General features: G+C 60.0%; 3 protein-coding genes across 9 annotated transcripts in view; 2 read left to right on the forward strand and 1 right to left on the reverse strand.

Moving 5' to 3' along the window:
• Positions 1-6032, forward strand: part of MLLT6 (MLLT6, PHD finger containing) — a 44402-nt gene extending 38370 nt beyond the window's left edge. For all 5 annotated transcript variants that reach the window (XM_068660648.1, XM_068660649.1, XM_068660650.1 and 2 more), the window contains 2 exons: positions 1229-1609; positions 2454-6032. In XM_068660648.1, coding sequence (XP_068516749.1) covers positions 1229-1609; positions 2454-2498 — 426 coding nt within the window. In that variant the 3' untranslated portion in view covers positions 2499-6032. The remainder of the gene's footprint in view (positions 1-1228; positions 1610-2453) is intronic.
• A 2863-nt stretch (positions 6033-8895) lies between these two features.
• CISD3 (CDGSH iron sulfur domain 3) lies at positions 8896-9812 on the forward strand. The gene is made up of 2 exons (XM_068660707.1): positions 8896-9136; positions 9368-9812. Exons 1-2 carry the CDS (start codon positions 8942-8944, stop codon positions 9536-9538), a joined length of 366 nt encoding a protein of 121 aa, XP_068516808.1. The 5' UTR covers positions 8896-8941; the 3' UTR covers positions 9539-9812.
• Positions 9813-9914: 102 nt separating this feature from the next.
• Positions 9915-19104, reverse strand: PCGF2 (polycomb group ring finger 2). Of its 3 annotated transcripts, XM_068660672.1 has the most exons (10): positions 18948-19104; positions 16149-16289; positions 15815-15911; positions 14058-14113; positions 13773-13823; positions 13581-13689; positions 13076-13124; positions 12802-12900; positions 12516-12596; positions 9915-11975 (listed from the first exon to the last, which is right to left on the reverse strand). In XM_068660672.1, the coding sequence occupies exons 2-10, from the start codon at positions 16258-16260 to the stop codon at positions 11643-11645; spliced, it is 987 nt and encodes a 328-aa protein (XP_068516773.1). In that variant the 5' UTR covers positions 16261-16289; positions 18948-19104; the 3' UTR covers positions 9915-11642. The 3 variants fall into 3 exon arrangements, with proteins under 3 accessions (XP_068516773.1, XP_068516772.1, XP_068516774.1); XM_068660671.1 differs by lacking the exon at positions 18948-19104 and having other exon boundaries at positions 12802-12897; positions 16149-16883; XM_068660673.1 differs by lacking the exon at positions 18948-19104.
• Between the last annotated feature and the right edge of the window lie 767 nt (positions 19105-19871).

Raw genomic sequence — 19871 nt, forward strand, 5'->3', positions numbered from 1 at the left:
TGTACAAAGGAAAAAATTTAATCTGGGTTTCCCACATCCTGAGGGTGTGAGAACGTGGTAACGCTAAGCCTCCGTAAAATCAGGAGTGCTGTTACCTCCTCCAGACATCTCTGAATGCAAATCATGTCTGCTCCTGCTGCCACGAGAGCACCGAGCTTGGGGCTTGCAGATGTGCTGAGGCTCACAGGAGAGAAGGAACTTGCTTGAGGACACTGCTCGAGTTTAGGACGAGATAAGCACCAAATTACTGAGCCCTGAGGCTTGTGAGTGTGCCTGGGCACATTGGCAAAGAGAAGGAGAGGTGGCAGGGGGACTTGTGGAGGTGGCCGAGGACTTTGGGGTTGGAAAAAGGATCAGGCAGCCCCATTGCAGGCTGCTGTGGGAAAAGCTGCACAGGCGGATGGTAAACAAGTCCCTAAGAGCTGCATTCACTCACCCTGCAGAAACCTCGGCGCTGTCCCTCCCCTGCGGTGGAGCTGCATGGCAGCACTAACGCCGTCAATGAAGCCGTGCACATTTATATCTCCTTTGGACGTGGCCCAGTGTTTGGGATAGGTTTCTGGGTCAGGCTATTTATAACCGAGGAAAAGCAAATTTCAAAAGGCTTCTCTTTTCAGCAGCTGATGTCACCGTGTCATCAGCTGCATCCCTATGGGTATGGAAACAATGTCAGCCCTCAGCCTGCCGTTTCGGTCGATGGTTGCCATAGTGATTTCCGCAATTTGGTGGGATTTGAGGGCGTCCCTCTGGGCGCAGGTGAGCCGTGGCCCTCATCCCCCCGTCCTGCTCACCTGCACCGACCCTGTGGGACAGGGCTGAGCTGTGAAGCAGGGAAGACTGGGGAAAAAAAAACAAAAACCAAAAAAACAGCAGCCAGCACAGAAATCCAGGTCAGTGTATACCCCAGATTTAAAATCCACGGATCAGTTGTCTGGAAAGGGCTGAGTAGATCGGTGTGCCTGCAGGTGTCTCAGTGAGGGTCAGCTAATCCCACGCTTCAGGAAGCAGTGGGGCTGGGCAGGGCAGAAGCACGGCGTGTTAATGAACCTCTCAGGCTGTTCCTCTCTCTACCTGCAGACAGATGAGGAAAGGGACTTTCTCTGCGCTGCCAGTTGCAGTGCGTGGGGCGGAGCGTGCTGCTCTGGCTCCTGGCTCCTTTAGGTTAGGTGTCACCTCTTCCTGAGCCCTTTGTCCCTCCCCTGACGGCTCTTCTCGCCCTTCCCTGCAGGAGCAGCAGGCCCTGGTGTTCCAGATGATGCAGCAAATCCAGCAGAAGAGGGAGCTGCAGCGGCTGCAGATGACGAGCTCGTCCCAGCTGTCCATGAGCAGCCTCCTGGCGGCCACCTCTGCCCCCCTCCTGCACTCCAGCACCAGCGCCCTGATGACCTCGGCCCCCCAGGCGCCCCCCAGCAGCAGCTCCCTCATGGCCTCCCTCTCCCCCCAGCAGCTCAACCCTAGCAATGCCCTCCTGGCTCCGCAGGCCACCCCGCCACTCAGCGCTCCTGGGAACAGCCTCATGGCTTCGGGGACAGGCATCCCACCTGTCCTTACAGCACAGACTAACCCGTTTCTCAACCTGCAGGCTGATGGCAACACCCCAAAAGGAACGGTGCGTATGCTGCTAGCGCTACCCTAACCCCAGCGAGCTCGTGGTGCTAGGCGCTGTGCAGACCCGGGGAGAGGCAGTCTGCGCTGCAGTTAACGGGGGAACGAGGGCACCGCGTAGGCAACAGAGCCAGAATCCTCCACTGGCTTTGCTCCATCCCTCACTAGCCCGTGTCACGGCCTGATCCGACCTCCGTGGACTTCTGTAAGGCCCAGGCAGGGTCAGGTAGGCACAGAGCTCCCGGGGTGCCCTTCCCTGTGCGCACGCGGGCGCAGACACACACCAGACCTGCTGCAGGAGCGAGGCAGAGGCAGGCCGTAGATTTGTCTCCGTTGACCCTAAGACTTGGACGGGCAGCGTGCCCCTTGCAGTGCTGGCCCTGTTAGGGCCTCGCGATGAGATGTAAAGGTGACTGCATGTTGAAACCCAGGGTTTAGAAGGCATCTCGCACCTGAGAGGAGAGGTGGTGGAGGTGCGGAGAGGTCTGCAGCCTCTCCGTAAAGCACCCTTGTCCTGGAACACCAGCGTCTAGGGACTGATGGTGTGGTACTTTTGCCTGTCCTTCATCCTCCCCTGGCCCGTACCACTTCCCAGAAGGTCCAGTCCTGGCTGGAGACACTTAGGAGCCAAAGGCCAGGGACGAGGGGCCTGTTTGGCCTGAACCGGGCAGAGGGGAAGCCTGGGGCTCCCGTGTCTCCGATGATCTCGGTGGCGCCCGAGAGGTCGCGGTGAGCAGGGCCAGGTCAGCAGCACAGCAGAGCTATCTGCTTCTGCCCCCTCGTGTCGCTGCCTGTCCAGTACTGATACCTGTCTCCTCTGCGTCTCTTTTTCTGTTTGTTTTTTAAAGAGCATGAATGAAAAGGGAGCTCCTCTTACCCAGGACAAGGGCTAAGCTCCCCCCTCACCCCGAACAAACCAGCAGCCAACTCCTCTCAGCCAGGGGAATGTGGCTTTCCACAGTCAGCAACTTTGATACTGTTAGAGCAATGAGCACAAGGCTTCCAAGAAGCATTTCCTGCCGCTGGGCAATGCCAAGAGGTGCTTTGGAAGACAGTAACGTCTCTGACCAAGCCCTGGCATCGGGAGGAGCGAAGGCGGGGGGCAGCCTGCCGCGCTGGGCTGTGCCACACATGCTCAAAGTGAAGCTGTGTTTCCACGCAGAGTGGAGGAGAGCTAACGCCAGCTGCCTGCCGGGAGTGCAAGCGTGTGTGTACGTGCGTGTAGCCCCCAGGCCGAGGCCCTAGAGACCATCGAGCACCCTTGGCCAAGACCTTGGTGGAGGGAGGCCCCTCTGCTGAGGACTCTTTTCGGCACGGTGCAGAGAGGAATCTGGCAGTGCCCTCGGAGGCAGCCCTGGATGTGCCGCGGCTGGGGAAGTGGGACGTGGTGGCAGTGCCCCCGTGGTCTGCTTCGCCCAGATGGGGAGGCTGAGAAGAAGCCCCCGCAGCTGAGGTTTCTCAACTGCTTCTCATCTGCTGGGCTCTTAGGATGCTGTTGTCTCTGTAGCCATCGTACGATGCCCCTGCACGCCAGCTGGATCTGTACCCAGCCTGAAAAGACACGAGTGGTGGAGCGATGGGGAAGGATCGGTGCTTGGGGAGGTGAAAGCCACCAACTTCTTTAAAGGACATTGCCACGTCTGCTCACAAGCTGCTGTTGGGTCAGTGCTGTACGTTTCCCATGAAAAGCACACTCCTGCTCCTCCTGCCGTCTTTCAGTCTACTTCCAAGATTTCCAAAGCCTAAAATTTCAGCTTGCAAAAAAAAGGGGCCGTAGCCAGTATTACCCTTACCGTAGCCAACTTCAGAAGGTGCGTTTGAACCTGGCACTTGTTTCCTAGGCTAAGCTGGGCGATAGAAATGTGTGTGTGTGGAAAAGACAGTCCCAGATCTGGTACCTGTTCATCCTTACCCACCACAAATCATTCCAGTCTGGCAAAAAAAAAAAAAAAAAAAAAAAAAGAAAAACAAGAAAAAACTACCAACGTTCTTCCACTGATCTTGGGCACTTGAGAAAAGGGATCTCCGAGCAATGGGACAACCTCCCAAGCTGGGACATCGGACCCTTCGCTGTTTTCCACCTCTTGACCTTAATTCCTCCGCCTTGCAGCCTGGATCCTCGGCAAAGGCAGCGGCTTCCTCTGAGCTGGGATGCGATGGATTGATTGAAGGACAGGTGGGACTGCCCCGAGGGAAGGGGAACATCTACGTCAAACGTACGCGTGCCCCTTTGCCTCGTCCCCTGGCTAAATGCAGAGCTCTGGTGGGTGGGGGCAGGCGCGAAGACTCCAGCAAACAGAAACTCTGAGGGTCTTAAAAAATAATAATAATAATTAATAATAACTGTCAGACCTTAACAACCATTTTTCAGCACATTCCCACTGCCCCTAACTGGTTTGCACTATTCAAATTTGTCAGCAGTGGGGCTGTGCTGATAGTACTAGGGAAGCTTGTGATAGGCAAAACTCATCCGCTAAATCTTTCATCCTTTTTTGTTTTGTTATTTTTGTTTGGAGGATTATCACCACCATGGCTGGGTAAGGCTAAAACAAGAGGAAGAACCTTTTTGATCTCAGCCTCTCATTCTGTGAACTGGGCAGAACACTGCTGTCTGCTCAGAAATATATATATTATATATATATAATTTGTTTTTAATACAGAAAAGCTAATGTTTTAACAAGGTTAAGAAGCTATTGGCAAGATGCAGATGGCAGCTAAAAGTGAAAATACAGGAAAAAAAAAAGTCTCCTTCCCTCCCTCCTGGTCTCTGCAGCCTAGCGAGGAGCAGCTGAAGCGTGGCTCCTGCTGATGCTCCCCATCCCCAGCCCTCGTGTTGTGGGCTGAGCCGTGCCCCCGTCCATCAACCCAATCCTTACAAAATGTGAACGAGATCTTTCAGCTTCAAATGTTTTGACTCCAATCCTGGCTCCCCATCCCTGAAATGTCCTCTGGCACACTCGTGTGCTTGCACTTTTTTTTTTATTCCCTCCTCCCCAAACAGCCACGCTGTGCCCCCGCTCCTCTGCGAGCATCGGTGCCACAGCCAATTCCGAGGCTGCCGTGCTAAATTCAGCCCTGCCGTGCCCCCCGTGTGTGTGTGATGGCTGCAGGCAGGTGAGGCCCGGACCTGCCAACCTCCGTGCACCAGGTCCGTGGGAGTCAGGAGCAGCTGAGCCCAGCGATGAGCACGGGTCTGGGTCAGCAGGATGATGGACAGGAGGGCTAGGGGTACAGCAGCGGCTCTTAAATCTGCAGATGTGATAGCTGCCAGCCAGCTGCTTGCCCAGCTGGGTTTGTCTGGGTTTGAGTTGTGTTCTATTTTTTTTTCTTTTTTTTTTTCTTTTTTTTTTTTCTTTTTTTTTTATTTTTCTGGAAGATCCCAAACTCGAGTTGCCACCTGTTGCGCTGTCATGCTTACCAGCAGCACAGCCTTCAGCCTGCTCGGGAACCACCGGGACCTGATGTCGTGTCCAGACCTGGTCAAAATGTTCCAAAATTTAACCGCATTTCACGCCCTGGGATTAACGAGCTGGGAGCGGGAGCAGAGGGGATGGAGGAGGGGAGGCTGCTTAACGGCTGTCCCCAGAGCAAGTTGTCTCCTAGGACAAATAGAAACCTTGTTCAGATCAGTGGGATGGTGCCCAAATCCCTGGGTGACAGCAGAAAGGTGGCAGGGGGTCAGCGAGAGGTACGTGAGGAAGGTGAGCGCGCAGTCGGGGCTGGAACGCGCCGCATGAGCCCTGCAATGCTGCTGGGAAGACACCTGGGGAGCCCACCCGGTGGAAGAGGTTGGAAATCGAGGACTGAATTCAAGGACTGTGTTCGTAGACAGGATCTCTGCTAAAAGCAGGAGGGGCTGAGCTATGCTGCGGTCCTGGGTCCCTGCTCCTGCTGGGCACGTCCCCGCGTTCGCTTGTGGCGCTGGTTGGAGCGCGAAGCCGCTCTCCAGGACCCGCGAGGACGAGGCTGGAGCTGACGAGGGGGGGAAGAGGCGTTCAGATAGCACTTACACATTTCTCCGACCTCTTCCAAAGGTGCCTGGCCCCTTTGAAGCGTGCTCCTCCTCGTCAAATCACCTCGACCTGCCCCAGAGCCAAAGGTGCCTTTGGCAGCCCGAGGGGAGCAGGAGGGTCGCTGCCGGAGGGCCGCCACCGAGCACCCGCATCTGGAAAGGAGGAGCAGGGGAAAGAGAAATAAAAGCTAAAGATTATCTGTGTTTCAGTTGCACTGGGGTACGTTTCTTTACCCGTTTTGATGCTAATGTCTCATTTAGTATGTTGCATGTGTCTTTTTTGTTTTGATTTGTTTTTTATTAAATAAAAGAGAAAAATGTGTATATTTTTGGCAATTTAAGGTAATGTAGCTAAGATATATTTTTTTCACGCTGCTTGACTGTTCTTTATTATAATAAATAATATTAATATTAACATCCAAGACTTTTTAATGCAGTTAGGGTTTCGGCATTGGAAAAAGAATGAGGTCTGGGTGAGGAACCCCCACCTGGGCGCTGTGCTGTCCGCGGGGCTGAGGTGCACGGGCAGGGTTTCTGCCTCTCTGCTGGCCTTGCACCTCGCGAGGCAGAGTTTGCCACACAAAGCCTGGGCTTGCAGAGTTGGATCATTGAAGGCTCTGGGTCATTATAGGAGTTACTTGGAGGGAGAAGCAGGTTTGGTGCCTGCATCTGAGGATTCGTTTGCTGTCTGCTGTGGCCGGTAGCAGCAAAGCCTCCTCTTGGTGCCCAAAACCGCTGGGCCTGGAGCAGATCCCCACTGATGTAAGGGGTTGCTGCGGGTGGAGAGCGGCTTGTGCCAGCTGAGGAACTTCTCCTCTGGTTTCTCAGGCTGGAAGGAAACGCAGTGTTTCTGCTTCGGTCCTTTGGTGTGGCAGTGGTGGGAGAGGAGCCCAGTGCGGGAGGAAACCCGCTGGGGAGCTGGCAGGCAGCGTGCGGGCGCTCGGTGCCAGGGCGCAGGCTGGGAGGGAGGCACAGGGGCTGCTCGTGGAGCACCAGGGGCCCGGATCCAGTTCTGCTGTGTTTCTTGGAGCCCTGAAGCACAAAGAAGCTGACTATTTCTGCAGCGTTGGGTTGGTTTGTTCCTGGCATGGTTCTTCTCTTTCCACTGCTTAGCTCTCGGTAGCATTTCTGTTCCGGTTTTGCAAGGAGGGGGCTGGAGAGGCAACTGAGCTTTGTTCCATGGTTCTGTGATGGATAAGCAGGTCGTGGCATCTTCTTGGACCAGGATAATGGGAGAAATATATCTACAGCAGGTGCATGAAATGTATCTGTCCAAGCAACCCCATGCAGCGCCCCTCTCTTCTACAGCTCCTGCAGGCTCTGCCGCTGGTCTCTCCCAGCCACTCACCAGTGTCACCAGACGTGGCTCTTGTACACACAGTGGCTGTCTCGGTCCTGGACAGCACGGAGCCTCATTTTTTCCCCTGTTTCCACACTGGCAGGCGTGCTGTAGCCACAAACCAGCTGCCCTGGCTGGCTGGGGCTGGTTCCGACTCCGGCGCTGTCCCTGCAGAGCGCATGGATGCAGATGGCTCGAGCCCCTTGGCTGCCTCCCAAAGACAACATAGACAGAGACGAGGTCTTCTCGTGTGCTCGGTAGAGGACTCCGGGGGGGACATACCAAGCAGCTGATATCATACTCTTCGGGGTGAAATGTTCAGGCCAGTTGGCAGGGTGAGAGGTGACCGACATGCCTGAAGCAAGCGGGGCCGCGGGCCGCTGCGGTGCTGGAGCGGGTCCCTCGGGAGCTCAGAACAGGCTGCAGTTGTTTCGTGTGACCGGAGGATTGGCTCGGGATGCAGATGCTCTCCTGCTGCACAGGCCTGGAGAAAGGGACATGTGCCGGGGGGCTTCTCTGCTCAGCACAAGCCCCTCAGTTGGTCTAAACCTCCCTCTCCTCTCCGAAGGGGAGCGCAGCCATGGCTGCGTCAGGGGCCAGCTGCACAGAGCAGCAACGCCGGCTGCTCCCAAAGCCTTTCAAGTTAAAGCCGGGTTTGTTTGCACACCTCTACACCAGATGGTGATAAGGGCATCGCTCTGTTTTATGTTTGCACTTAAAGACACCTGCATCGCCCGTCCAATTCCAGCCCCATGGGGCTGAGCAGGCACCGCTGAGCCCCAGGCGCTTTGTTCAAGGGCTCTCTCCCAGCCCAGCAGGTTTCAGGGCCGGCAGCTCACGCCGCTCTCTTATTTACCATTGCCCTTGGTGTATGCTGCACCGTGCGGTTTCTTAAGCCCACATAAGTAAAAACAATCAAGTGCCCATGATCAAAAAAGCCTTGAGCTGAATGTGTCCCTGGTGCCTCTCCCGTGCTCGTGGAGTTGTGAAGGCTGCGGGTGTCACCTTCATGGCCAGGGGGGAGGCAGCAGCAATCTCAATGGTAACTCGCAGCAGCAGGTCTGCAACCGCAGCTCAGAGGTGTCCCCTCCTCACCCATTTTTCCAGGCGGAGCAGCAGAGGCACGGAGGAGGAATCTGCTCAGGAGCCAGCTCTGCCACACTTCGATCTGCCTGGAGAAGGGATGCTGGCTCTGCAGGACCCATGGGGCCAAGGCTCCTGGGTGTCTGCAGGGCTTCAGTCCTGCAGGGAAGCTTCTTGGGACGGGAGAGCAGAGGCAGCCACAGAGCTTGTAAGCGTGCTAGCACAGCTGCTGCCCTTCTGGTCCTTCTGACAGCGCTGATGGACGAAGCCCAGCTCCAGCTGTGCCTCTCCGTGCCCAGCAGGGCGCTCGCAGCTGTGCAGGGGCAGTGAGGGCAGGCGGAGCTTTTGCTTTAGCTCCGGGGGTTTTACGTGAGAACCCTTGGTACAGAAAATCCCCCCCCAAAACCGGGGCATCGCCGTGGAGCTGCAGCTGCTGCCAGGACGGGGCTCGTGGCTGGAGCCCCCTGGTGCTGCGCTCAGGGCTCGGACCAGGCACGGCTGCACCCCCTTGCCCCCATTTCTCCCCCCCCTGCCCGCACAGGTCCCTCCTGCAAGCCCACAGGTACTGAAGGTGCTGGGTGCACCCGGGGGGGGGGGCAGTAGCACCCCCGAACCCGATCGTGATCGCGCCCCCCCCGTGGTTGCGGCCATCTGCGGGGGCTCAATCACGGCGGCTGGCAGCAGAGCGGCGTCCCCCAGGGGTTAAACGTTAAAAAAAAAAAAAATAAAAAAAGGAAAAAAGGAAAAAAAAAAAAAAAAACGGGAAAAAAAAAAAAAAAAAGGAAAGGGGGGGGGAACTCAATGTCCCTCCCCCTGCCCCCCCCGGTCTCTTCCGGCGGGGCGGGACGAGGCGGAGCCGGCCGGGGGGGGGTGTCCGGGGGGGGGGGGGGGGCGCTAGGGCCATGCTGCGGCTGGGGGCGGTGGCGCTGCGGGTGCTGCTGGGGGGCCGGGCTCGGGCCCCCCCGGGGGCTCTGCGCAGCCCCGCGCTCTCCTCTGCCCCCTCCGCCCCCTCCTCCGCCCCCCCGCAGCCGCTGGTAGTGGAGCTGAAGGCGGGGAAGAAATACGCGTGGTGCTCCTGCGGGCACAGCAAGACGCAGGTCGGGCTCGGGGCGGGGGGAGGGAGCCCCCGCGACCCCCCCGCTTCCCCCCAAATCCCCTCCATCCCCCTTTGACCCCCCCCAATCCCCCCATACACAGCGCGGGGTCGCGGCAGCGGGGACCTGGGGAGGGGGGGGGGCACACGAGACGCGGGGTCCCTCGGGGCCGCTCGGGGCGGGGGCAGCAGCGGGACCCCCCCCCCAAGTGCGTCCCCCCCTTGTCCCCCGCAGCCTTTCTGCGACGGCTCGCACCGGACGGCGGCCCCCGGGGTGTCCCCGCTGCGTTTCACGGCCGAGGCGGACGGGGCGGCCCCGCTGTGCGTCTGCAAACGCACCCGAACCCCCCCCTTCTGCGACGGCAGCCACCGGGAGCAGGCGGCCCCCCCCGGCCCCCAGCCCTGAGCACGGCCCCGCTGCGGAAACTCGGCCCCGACGGGGGTCACAGAGGCTGGGAAACGAAACCTCCCCCCCCCCCTACCCCGGGACCGGGAGCAGCAGGGAGCTGGGGGTCCCCCCCCCCGGGAGCTGGGCCCCTCAGACGCAGCCGGGTGCCTGGCAATCTGCAGCATTTATTCCATGTACAAAGCTGTCGTGATACAAATGTTTAACCAATATCGATATATGGGTATCAGAATATCTTACAGGACATTAAAACGCCGTACAGGATGCAAACATACAGAGCAGTTTGGTTTTGTACCATACAGGAAAAAAACGAAACAAAAACAACCCCCCCCCCCCAGAGCCCCCACACAAACCCCCCAGCCCGAGGCACTGCAGCTGCCTCCCTCAGTCCATTTTAACCTATTTACAAGAAAAGGGGTGCCAAAACCGAGACGAACGCAGCCCCCCCACACGCTTCGAGCCCCAGCAGCCGGGGATGGGGAAGAGACAAGAAACAACCGGGGCCTGTCCCCAGCACCCGCAGGTGGGGAGCCCGGGGCTGTGCTACAGCAAAGGTGCCTCCGAGTCCGTGCTGGGGGTGTGCTGCTTAAAAACACACAGAACACAACAGGAACACACCCCCCCCCCCACCGCGTCCTGACCTTTGGAGCCGGGCTGTCCACGCAATTCCCGTGCCGCTTTCCTTTGGTTCTCACCGTGCCCACGCTGCCGGCTGCTGTCCGGGCGCTGCAGGCACTTGCTTGGTTTTTGTCACTCGTCCCCCTCCCCAGCGAGGTGAGAGGGGGGGGGGGAGATAAACCCCCAGGGTCTGCGCTCCCCGGGGCTCCTGTGCTTTTTTTTCTTTTTTTTTGTGGCTGTGAAGTTGGTCCCCTCCCCGGAGCGCCCGGTGCCGGTGCTGCGCGGCTCCTGCCCGAACCAGCAGCGCCTTCCCACGCTTCCCCTCCCCGAGCCTCCTGGCTAAAGGCACTGTAGTCATTTTTTTAATTTTTTATTTTAAAATCCAATGTGGGGGCAGGAGGAAAGGGTGGGAAGGACAGAGGGGAAAAAAGCTCTGAAATGGGGCGAAGCTGTGGACGTTTTGCCAGGGGGCCGGTGGCGCAGGGGGTCCCATGGGTGCAGGCGGCTCCTGGCCCCGCGTCCCCCCCGGCTGGGTGCTGCCCCCACCACGTAGCTGCCTGGCCACGGGCGCACCCAGGGAGGTGGCAGCTCCCTTGGCAAGGAAAAATCCAATATTCACTGGGGTTTGTGCTCCTAAACCCCCCCCCCGGTACGGCTGGCCCTTCAGCATCAGGGCCCAAGTGTAGTTTTTTTTTAGCTGGGAATAAAAAAAGAAACTACTTACTGTGCAGAAAGGGAGGCGTCTGTGTAAGGCTTTGCTAGATCAGAGCCTGAAACAACGTCCAGAGACCACACAGGGAAAGCACAAAAGAAACAGAAACGTGCATGGCAAGGCAAAGCAGGGTGGGCAACACCGGCAAGGGACGCTCGGGCACCACGTTACTGAGCCTGGTGCAAAAAGAAAACCCACGGAAAAGCAAAAAAAAAAAAATCTCAGGGCACAGCGGGGCTGGGGGCACGCGGACACGGAGCAGCTCCCCCTGCGCTGCCAGAGCCCAGCGGAGCCGAGGCAGCCGGGGGCAGTTTTTGGCTTCTGTGCTTGGCCCTTACCTGTGCTTAGCCCTTACCTGTGCGTCCTGCAGGCCCTGCTCGCCGCCCCGTCTCTCTCCGAGCGGGCACGAGGGGAGAGGGGTAGGGAGGAGAAGGGAAAAGCGTTAGAGAGAATGAGCAGGGCAGGCGGCGGCGCCTGCGTGGCTCCCAGCTCCGGCATGCAGCTTCCATAAGTTAAAATTAAAAAAAAAAAAAGCAAAAAAAAAAAAAGCATTTAAAAATATTCAACCACATTTATGTGTCTTATTTGCATTTTAAATTAATCTGGTCAATCAATAGAAAATAAGTATGTATAATTTTTTTTCTCCCTATGTACACATAGATATTTATATATGTATATATATAATATATATAGATATATAAAACCCAGCCAGGCGTCCCTGGTTTGTTGGTTTTTGTTGGTTTCTGGTGTGTTTGTTTTTTTTTTTTCCCCTTTTTAGGTCAAGGCGGAGGCCGCGCTGCCATTGACAGTCGTTTTGCGGCACCGGCTGGCGGCGGGGGGCAGCGGGTGGCAGTTCGAGGAGGAGCCGTTGAGCGCGGGGCCGGGGCCGCTGCCGGCGGTGGAGCTGGGGGAGCCGTGGGACGGCGTCCCGGGGCTGGGCAGCGAGGACGAGGTGGCGGGCAGCGTGGCGGGGCTGTGGGCTTTGTCGCTGACCGACTCGCACTCGGAGGCGCCGCTGGTGTTGGTGCACTCGGAGGTGGCCGGCTGGGACAGCTTGAGCCGCTTGCAGGCGGGCTGGACGCGGTATTTCAGCGGCAGGGGCCCGTTCTGCAGGGGGGGAGAGGGGCAGGAGAGCACCCGCGGGCCCCCCAGGAGCTGCGGGTGGGAGCTGGCCTCCAGGAAACACCTCCCTAAGGCAGGGAGGTATCTGGGGGGTTAATTTTTTGTAGATGCTCTGTTTTTTAAGTTTTCCAATTGTTTTATTTTCCAATGGCTCAGGTTTCCAGTTGGTAGGTCTTCCAATTGGTAGGCTTTCCATTTTTTAAGCTTTCCATTTTTTAAGTTTTCCAATTGTTACGTTTCCCAATTGTTAAGTTTCCCAATTACTCGATTTTCCATTTTTAAAGTTTTCCAATTGTTAAGTTTTCCAATGATTCGATTTTCCATTTTTTAAGTTTTCCCATTATTAGGTTTTCCAATTGTTAGGTTTTCCAATTGTTAGGTTTTCCATTTTTTTTAAGTTTTCCATTTTTTTTAAGTTTTCCAGCGCCATTTGCCTTCACCTCCAGGAGTCCTTTTCCAAGCTTTTCTCCAGGAGGAGCCCTGGCAGCTGCAGCCCGCGGCGGGGAAGGGGGCGGCTGCGCTTACCCTCCTCCAGGGGTAGATGTAGGCGATGTCCATCAGGGTGTAATACTCCCGCAGGGGCTCGTCTTCGTAGAGGACTTCCACCTGGCAAAAGGACAGCATCAGAGCCACCAAGGGGACATCGGGGGACATCGGGGTTTTGGTGCCGGGGGCTGCTGGGGCTCCCAGCGCCGTCCTTGCCAGCAGCCAGAGCAAACCCCCAATTTATGTTATACACGCTGCCGGCGGGGGATGCGACACGGGACGGCCCCCCCCGGACCCTCACACCCCGCGGGAGGCTCGCGCCCACCTTGTACTTGCTGGGAACGTCCATCTTGTTGCGCAGGAACTTGGCCAGGTGCATGACCGTCATGGCGGCCGGACAGCGCAGGAACCGCACCCCGTTCTTCTGGGAACACAGCAAGGGGGGGGGGGGGCAAGGGAGAGACATCGCTGAGAGCCCACCCGTGGGTGGGGGCAGCTCCCACCCTGTCAGCAGACGGCCTGGGGGCGCCCCCCTGTCCCCCCACCATCCCGATGTGGCTGCGCACGGAGCTCGCCGTGCCTTGGCCCCACGCGCTCACCTTGTCCTTCTCCAGGTCCCCGTTCTCGATGCTCCCTTTCTTCTCCTCCCTGGGGGGCAGGAAAGCAAACGCGGGACAAAGTCACAGGAGAAGGAAAAAGGCAGAAGAGAGAGAAAAAAAAAAACAAACAAAAAAAACAAAACCAACCCCCCAGAGAGCGGGCCATGGTGGGGCCACGATGGGAAGCACCTTGGAGAGCTGCAGCCGGGCTCTCGGCTTTGCCCCCCCCGGCCATGCCCATGCACACATTGATGCATTTCCCATACAGCACCCCAAAACCACATCGGTGTCACTGCCCCAACCCCTCGGAACCACTGCCCCCATCGCCACGACCCCCTTGGAGGCCGCCCTTGGTGCCGGGGATGCCGCAGCCTCGGGCTCCGCTGGGTGGGTGGGAGCCCACGGCCGCAGCACCCATGGGAGATACGGGACAGGGTGTGGGGCAGGGGGTGCTGGCTGCTGCCCCCCTGTCCCAAAGCCAAACCCCAGCCCCGGCAGCGGTTACCTCGTCCCTTCGTAAAACTCTATGGACAGGCTGACGATCTCGTCGTCCGCCAGGTTCCCCTTGTCCTGCTCGGAGACCTCCCCGCGATCCTCGTTGGAGCCGTTGGGAACTGGGGGGCAGGAGGAGGGGGAGGCTGAGCCGCGGCCGGGGGCCGAGCGGGGCTGGGGGCACCCCCCCCGGGCTGCCACTCACCCTCGGCCATGGGGTAGGCTGCGTAGAAGTCACGCCGCCTCTTCATCTCGTCTGCAAGAGAAGGGGGGAGGAAGGTGAGGGAAAACCCAGCACCGGGCAGGGGGAGAGGAGCAGGGGGGGCGCAGACCCCCGGCCCCACCGCCCAGACCCTGTCACTGTCACCAGGGAATGGTGCACGCAGGTGGCACGCAGCCTGGGGACCAGGCTCCCCGAGGGGTGGGATGGATTTAAAACCAACCCCAAACCCGATCTTTCTCCCTCAGTTATAACCGTCCGTGCCCGTACCTTTGAAAAGCCCCGGGACCAGCTTGTACACGATATCCTGGAGGGTTTTGTCTGACCTGGGGGGGAAAGAAAAGGAAAAGAGAGAGAAAAATCAGCCGGATTGGGACATCTCCCCCCTCTCCCTCCGTGAAAAATCCCAAATTCTGGCACCCATCCCGCAGCGAGGGCTCAGCCCTGCCCTGCAGGAGCAGCTGTGGGCCTGGAGCTAGGCAAGCTCCCCCTGCACCCCCCCAAAGGGTTAACCCTGGAAAAAGAAAGAAAACATCTCAAAAATCCTTGTAATTGCCGAGGATGATGACAGCATCATTTTGGGGCCAGGATCCGTTTCAGTAGTCAAAACTATTACAAAAACACACCAAGAACTTGCAAAAAAAAATTAAAAAAAAATCTAAGATCAGCAAAATCCTTCTGCAAGTTTTAATTTGCATCTCGTTTTATCGCTGGGCTCAGACGCAGCTCACGGCCGAGCCTTTGCGTTCCCCCTGCCGTACACATGGCGGGACAGAGCCAAATGCGAGCTGTTACAAACCAAAGTGAGTTTTTTTGGCTAAAATCTGAGCACCCCCGGGTAGGATCTCCAAAAGCACTCGAGCAGGGGGAGCTCAGGTCCCAGCCTCAGCACCCACCCAGGGCCGGGGCTTTGCTCAAGGCTTTGGGCTCCGTCTCGCTGCAGGCAGGGCCTTTGGCAGCCTTTAAAAGCCTTAAAAAATCTCCAAAACAAAGCAAGAGCAGTGGGAATGGTGAAAAGTAAATTATATCTGCAATTATTTCCACTTTAATAATAAGGCCTTTATTTTAAAGGAAAACAAATGACCAGAGCAGCCCTTCACATATTATTTTTAGCCTAACCACGTCTTTCATCCCTAATTCCTCGGTGATGTCACTCCGGTTCACGAGGCCCCGCTGTGATTTTATTTATAATATGTACCCGGAGAATTTGCTTTATAATTTACAGCAAGCTAATGAAAAAGCAACCTCTGCTGCTTGATTGGCAGCTTAATTACCAGCCGGCTGCTGCTGCTGCATGAGTCAACCCCACTCAGCCCAGCGTGGCCGCACCGGGGGGCACGGGTGGGCAGCACCCCGGGCACGTGCAGCACCCATCGGTGCTGTGATTCACCCCCTTGGCCCCAAATCGCCCAAATGAGGGTGGCCGGGGGCAAGTGGGGTACAAAGGGGACCCTCAATGGCCAGGCTCGGGGCTGCCACGGCCCCTGTGCCGTGTTCCTGGCTGCGCACAGGCGGGGGGGGGCTTTGGTGAGGGAGCCGTGGGAGCCAGAGTGTAAATATTTCATAGTGAACCAGAAAAAAAAAAAAACATAAAGAGGAAAAAGTGTTACTACAGAAACGGATTTACATGGAAGAGGCTAAAAAAAAAGGAGGAGGAGGGAGAAAAAAAAAAAAAAAAAAAAAAAAAGCGCCCAGTGATGTATTGCAGCCTTTCACGGTTTCTATGCCAACCACCTGCAGAGCCAATTCCGCCCCGATGGGACGTGTCTGCGTCCCCAGCCTGGCGCGGGCTGGCACGAAGCCCCTGTGCCACGGGTACGGCTTCACCTGCACTGCCACCAGCCCCCCCCCGGTACCCCCCCAGGGCCACGGCACCGTCCCCACGGGGCGCAGCGCTGGGAGCTGCAGCGCACGGGTGGCCGCAGGTCACAGCGGGGGTGGTGAGGGGCAACCCCTGCAGGCACCCAGCCAGCCTTTCTGGGGGGGGGACACCTTGGTAGTGGGCTTGGAGCCCCCCCTCTGCTCACCTGATGCTGAGGAGGGGCCGGGTTTTGTGCACCTGCACATCACACATGGGGCAGTACTTGTTGGTCTCCAGGTAGCGCACGATGCAGGTTTTGCAGACTGCGGGGAGAGAGGAGACCTGAGCAAACGGGGAGGGGGGAAAAAAAAACAAAAAAACGAAAAAACAAAACAAAAAAAAACAAACCAAAACAAAAAAAAAAAAAACACCAGCCCCATGCCCCGCACTGACCCGGGGCAGGACCCTGCTGCCCCTTGGCCACAGCCCCGCTGCGGCTTGGGCACGGCCGGGCCGGGGCACCCATGGGTGCAGGGGGGGGGGGGGGCCGGGACACTCACAGGAGTGCAGGCACTCCACGATGGTGGTGGCGTCGATGAAGTAGCCGCCGCACAGGGCGCACATCAGGTGGGGGTTGAGCTCGGTGATCTTTATCCTGGTGGTCCTGTGCATCTTGGAGCAGCGCCGCGGCGGGATCCTCCCTGCAGGGAAATCCCCAAAACAGCCGCTTGGTGCCAGGCCGGGACCCGCAGGACCCCCTTCAGCCTCCGAGGGACAAATCCAGCCTGGGGGTGCTGGGGCTGCCCCAACCCCGCACCCCACAGCCCTGGGGGGCAGGAGCAGCCCCCACGCACAGCCCCACGCAGCCCCCACCCAGCTCCTTTGGATGCGGGTTCGCATCTCCTGGTCCCCGAGCGGGTCCTGCCTGCAGCTCCCCAGGCTGTGCACACACAGACACACACGTGCACGCGCACACGCCCGCACGCACGAGCGTATTTTGGGTGAATTCGGTGAAAATGGCATTTCCAGCCACCGCCTCGTGGTTTCTATAGAAACTCCAGGGGATTGGGGCCGGCCACCTGCCCGCGGCCAGGAGCGCACGCGGGCACCTGGGGGGGGCCGAGTGTGCAAGGCCGGGTGTGCAAGGCTGGGTGTGCAAGGCTGGGTGTGCACGGTCAAGTGTGCAAAGCTGAGTGTGCAAGGCTGAGTGTGCAAGGCCAGGTGTGCACACGGGGCCTCGGGGTGCAGGCATTGTGCCCCCACCAGCACGGGGGCTGTGGGGAGTCGCTGCCTGCGCTCTCTTCCCCTGCCTACTCCGGACCCTCTGATGGGAGACGCCGGCCCCAAAATCGCTGCAGTTTTCCTGTTTCTACGGCAACCCCAATACCTGGAGCGGAGCCAGAGCCTTATTACAACCATTCGAGGCGGGGAGAGGGGAGAACAAGCCCCGGGTTTGTGTCAATGAGCGTGGGCAGAGCGGTGGCAGCGCCAGGGTGTGCCGGCGGCGCACGGCCCCCCCCGGGTACGCACACGGGGCCCCCCCGTGCAGCCCCACGTGCACGCAGCTGGAGGCACACGCACACACCTGTGCCCCCCCCGTGCACACCGGGCTTGCAGCGGTGCCGACACCGAGCCAGGCCCCTCACAAGCACCCCAACACCCCAAAAAAACACCGTGCCACCCCGCCAGCCCCACAACCGCCACCATATGGGGATGGGGTTTGGGGCAAATCCTGTGCCCAGGGAGAAAATGGGGCACGGGGGGGGCTGCGTGTGCAGGGGGTGCTTGGGGCTGGGTGTGCAAGGCCGGGGCCGTGTCAGGAGCGTGTCCTGGGGAAGCCCCCTCGCGTGCCGCCCCCTCCTCGCGCTCCAGGCTTCTGGGTTTCCGCGCGGGGTCCCCGGAGGCAGGTGCACGGGGACGCCGTGGGGACAGGGATGGGGACGCTGCGGGGACGGGGACCACAAGGACACTGCAGCTGCCCCAGCACGGGGCCAAGCAGAGCCCCGGGGGGGGCTGGCAGCAGGGCTGGGGGCACCGGGGTGGGTCAGCAGCCCCACACCCCGGGGGTCGGCGCTGGGCACCCCCAGGGGACCCCCGGGTGCCACCCCCAGGGGACACGCGGGTGCCCTGCCCCCGGCTGCCCCCAGGCAGGTGCCCCCGACCCCTGCAGCCCCAGGTGAGGGGGGGGCACCAGCAACCCCCTGCTCCCCCCCGCCCGGGGACCGCCAAGGGGGACGGGGGGCGCGCAGCTGCCCAGGGCTGCGTTTTGGGTGCGTTTCGATGCTTTTGGTACTTGCAGCCACCAATGGCGGCCCGGGTCTCCCCGGGAGGGGGGGGCCGGGAGATGGGGGGGGGGGGAGCCTGAGCCACCGGCGCAAACCGGTTTTAATAAACCCGGGTGATAACAGCCGCGATTTCCTGCCGCGGGGGCGAACAAAGCCCCGGACCCCCCCCCCGGACCCCTGCCCGGTGCTGGCGGAGCGGCCCCCGCCCCCTGCCCCGGGATCGCGCCCACCCCCCCGGGTTTCTTCCCCCCCACCCCAGGTCCCGGCTCTCGGGGTCTTTTGTCTCCGTGGGCGGTGGCCGGGCACGGCGCCCCCCTCCCCAAAACCCCCTCCTGGGGAAGGGCGTTTCAAAGTCACCGCTAACTTGGAGCCTCCCGGACGCCCCCTGCCCGCGGGACCCCCCCCCAAAACCCCGGTGCTGCCCTCGCTCTCCCGGCGGCAGCGGAGCCCCCGCGGCCCCCCCGACGGGACCCCCGCCCCTCCCGGGGTCCCGGCACGGCCGCGGGGGGGGTGACACCGGCACGGGGCAGCCACCGGGGGGCGGAACGGGCCGGGTTTTTTTTTGGGGGGGGGGGCACGGACACGCGGGGGCGCGCACGGGCACAGCCCCCGACCCGCGACGGGACGGGACCCGGGACACCCCCGGGCACGGGCACGCGCAGGGCACGGCCACGGGCACGCGCTCCGCGCCCCCCCCCCCCGGCTGCAGCCCCCGCTCCGCTGCTCGGTGCCCCGGGGGGGGGCGTTTGGGGCCCGGGGAGGGGGGCGGCGGCGGCGGGGGGGAGCCCCCGGTGCCCCTTTGTGCTCGGTGCCGGCTGACAGCCCGCCCGGGGGGGGGCCCTGGGACTGTCACCGGTACCCGCTGATGGGGGGGGGGGGTGCACCGGAGGGTGGGGGGGGTGGCCGCCCCCCCGGGCCGACGGCGGCACAAAGCGGGGGGAGGCGGCCATCCATCGGCCATCTTGAACGCGGAGAGAAAAGGGCGATGGGGGGGGGGGGGGGGAGCCCGGCGGGGGGGGTGGGTGGGGGGGGCGGCGAGGCCCGGCGGGGGGGGGCCCGGGGCCCCGTCCCTACCTGGTGGCGGCGGGGGCCCCTCCGCTGCGCTGCCCCCGGCTGGGCTCGGCGCGGCTCGGTTGGGCTCGGCGCGGCGCTGCGGCCGGGGCCCTTTTTTTTTTTTTTTTTTTTTTTTTTTTTTCCTCTCTCTCTTTTTTTTTTTTTTTTTCCTCCTCTTTCCCTCCCTTCCTCCTCCTTTTTTTTTTTTTTATTTTTTTTCCTCCTTTTTTTTTTTTTTTTTAATTTTTTTTTCCTCCTCCAGCCGCCGCCAGGCCCCGCCCCGCCGCACGTGATCTCATTCCTTTGGGGGTGTTGCGGGGGGGGGGCCCTGTTCTCGGTCCCTCGTTGCCCCCCCCTCACCCCCCCAGCCCTGCCTCCGAGGGGGGGGGCACCGGGGACAGGGCCCCCCATGCGCCCCCCGGGGGATCCGGGCGCGGCGGTGCTGCCACCCCCCCTCTCTGTGACCCCCCCATTCTGTGCGACCCCCCCCCAGTGCTCGGGGAGAAAAGAAAATTGCCCCAAATGTGCCGGAATGGACCCCAAAGCCGGGCCGGGGTGGGGGTGCCCAGCCCCGCAGCACCGAGCGCCCCCCGCGCCCCCCACCCCGGCGACACCGCCCGGGGAGAGCCCCGGGACCCCCTCGAGACCCCCCCCTCGGGACCTGCGGGACCTTCCCGGGGCCGCCGGCGGTCGGTGCTCGGCGGGGCCAGAGGGGAGAGGATGGGAAATAAAAGGGAAAAATGGGAATAAAAGGGGGAATAAAAGGGGGGGGGGGGAGGGAAAATGGAAAAGGAGGGAAGGGAAGAAAGGAAAAGGTGGAAAATAGAAACGGGGGGAAAAAGGAAAGGGGGGGGGGGGGGAAAGGCAGGGAAAGAAGAAGAAAAAATAAAAAAAAAAAAACGGGAAATAAAGAGAGAAAAGAGGGAATGGGCGCGGGGGGAGGCT

The sequence above is a fragment of the Anas acuta genome, chromosome 25 (assembly GCF_963932015.1).
Source record: "Anas acuta chromosome 25, bAnaAcu1.1, whole genome shotgun sequence".
NCBI lineage: Eukaryota > Metazoa > Chordata > Aves > Anseriformes > Anatidae > Anas > Anas acuta.

Coding starts and splice junctions, on each gene's coding strand:
- CISD3 (XM_068660707.1), top strand. CDS start 8,942: ATGCTGCGGCTGGGGGCGGTGGCGCTGCGGGTGCTGCTGGGGGGCCGG. Junction 9,137..9,367: donor GCGGGCACAGCAAGACGCAG/GTCGGGCTCGGG, acceptor TGTCCCCCGCAG/CCTTTCTGCGACGGCTCGCA.
- PCGF2 (XM_068660671.1), bottom strand. CDS start 16,611: ATGCCATTTTCACCGAATTCACCCAAAATACGCTCGTGCGTGCGGGCG. Junction 13,690..13,772: donor AGCCTACCCCATGGCCGAGG/GTGAGTGGCAGC, acceptor CCTGCCCCCCAG/TTCCCAACGGCTCCAACGAG. Junction 12,597..12,801: donor ACGTTCCCAGCAAGTACAAG/GTGGGCGCGAGC, acceptor TCCTTTTGCCAG/GTGGAAGTCCTCTACGAAGA.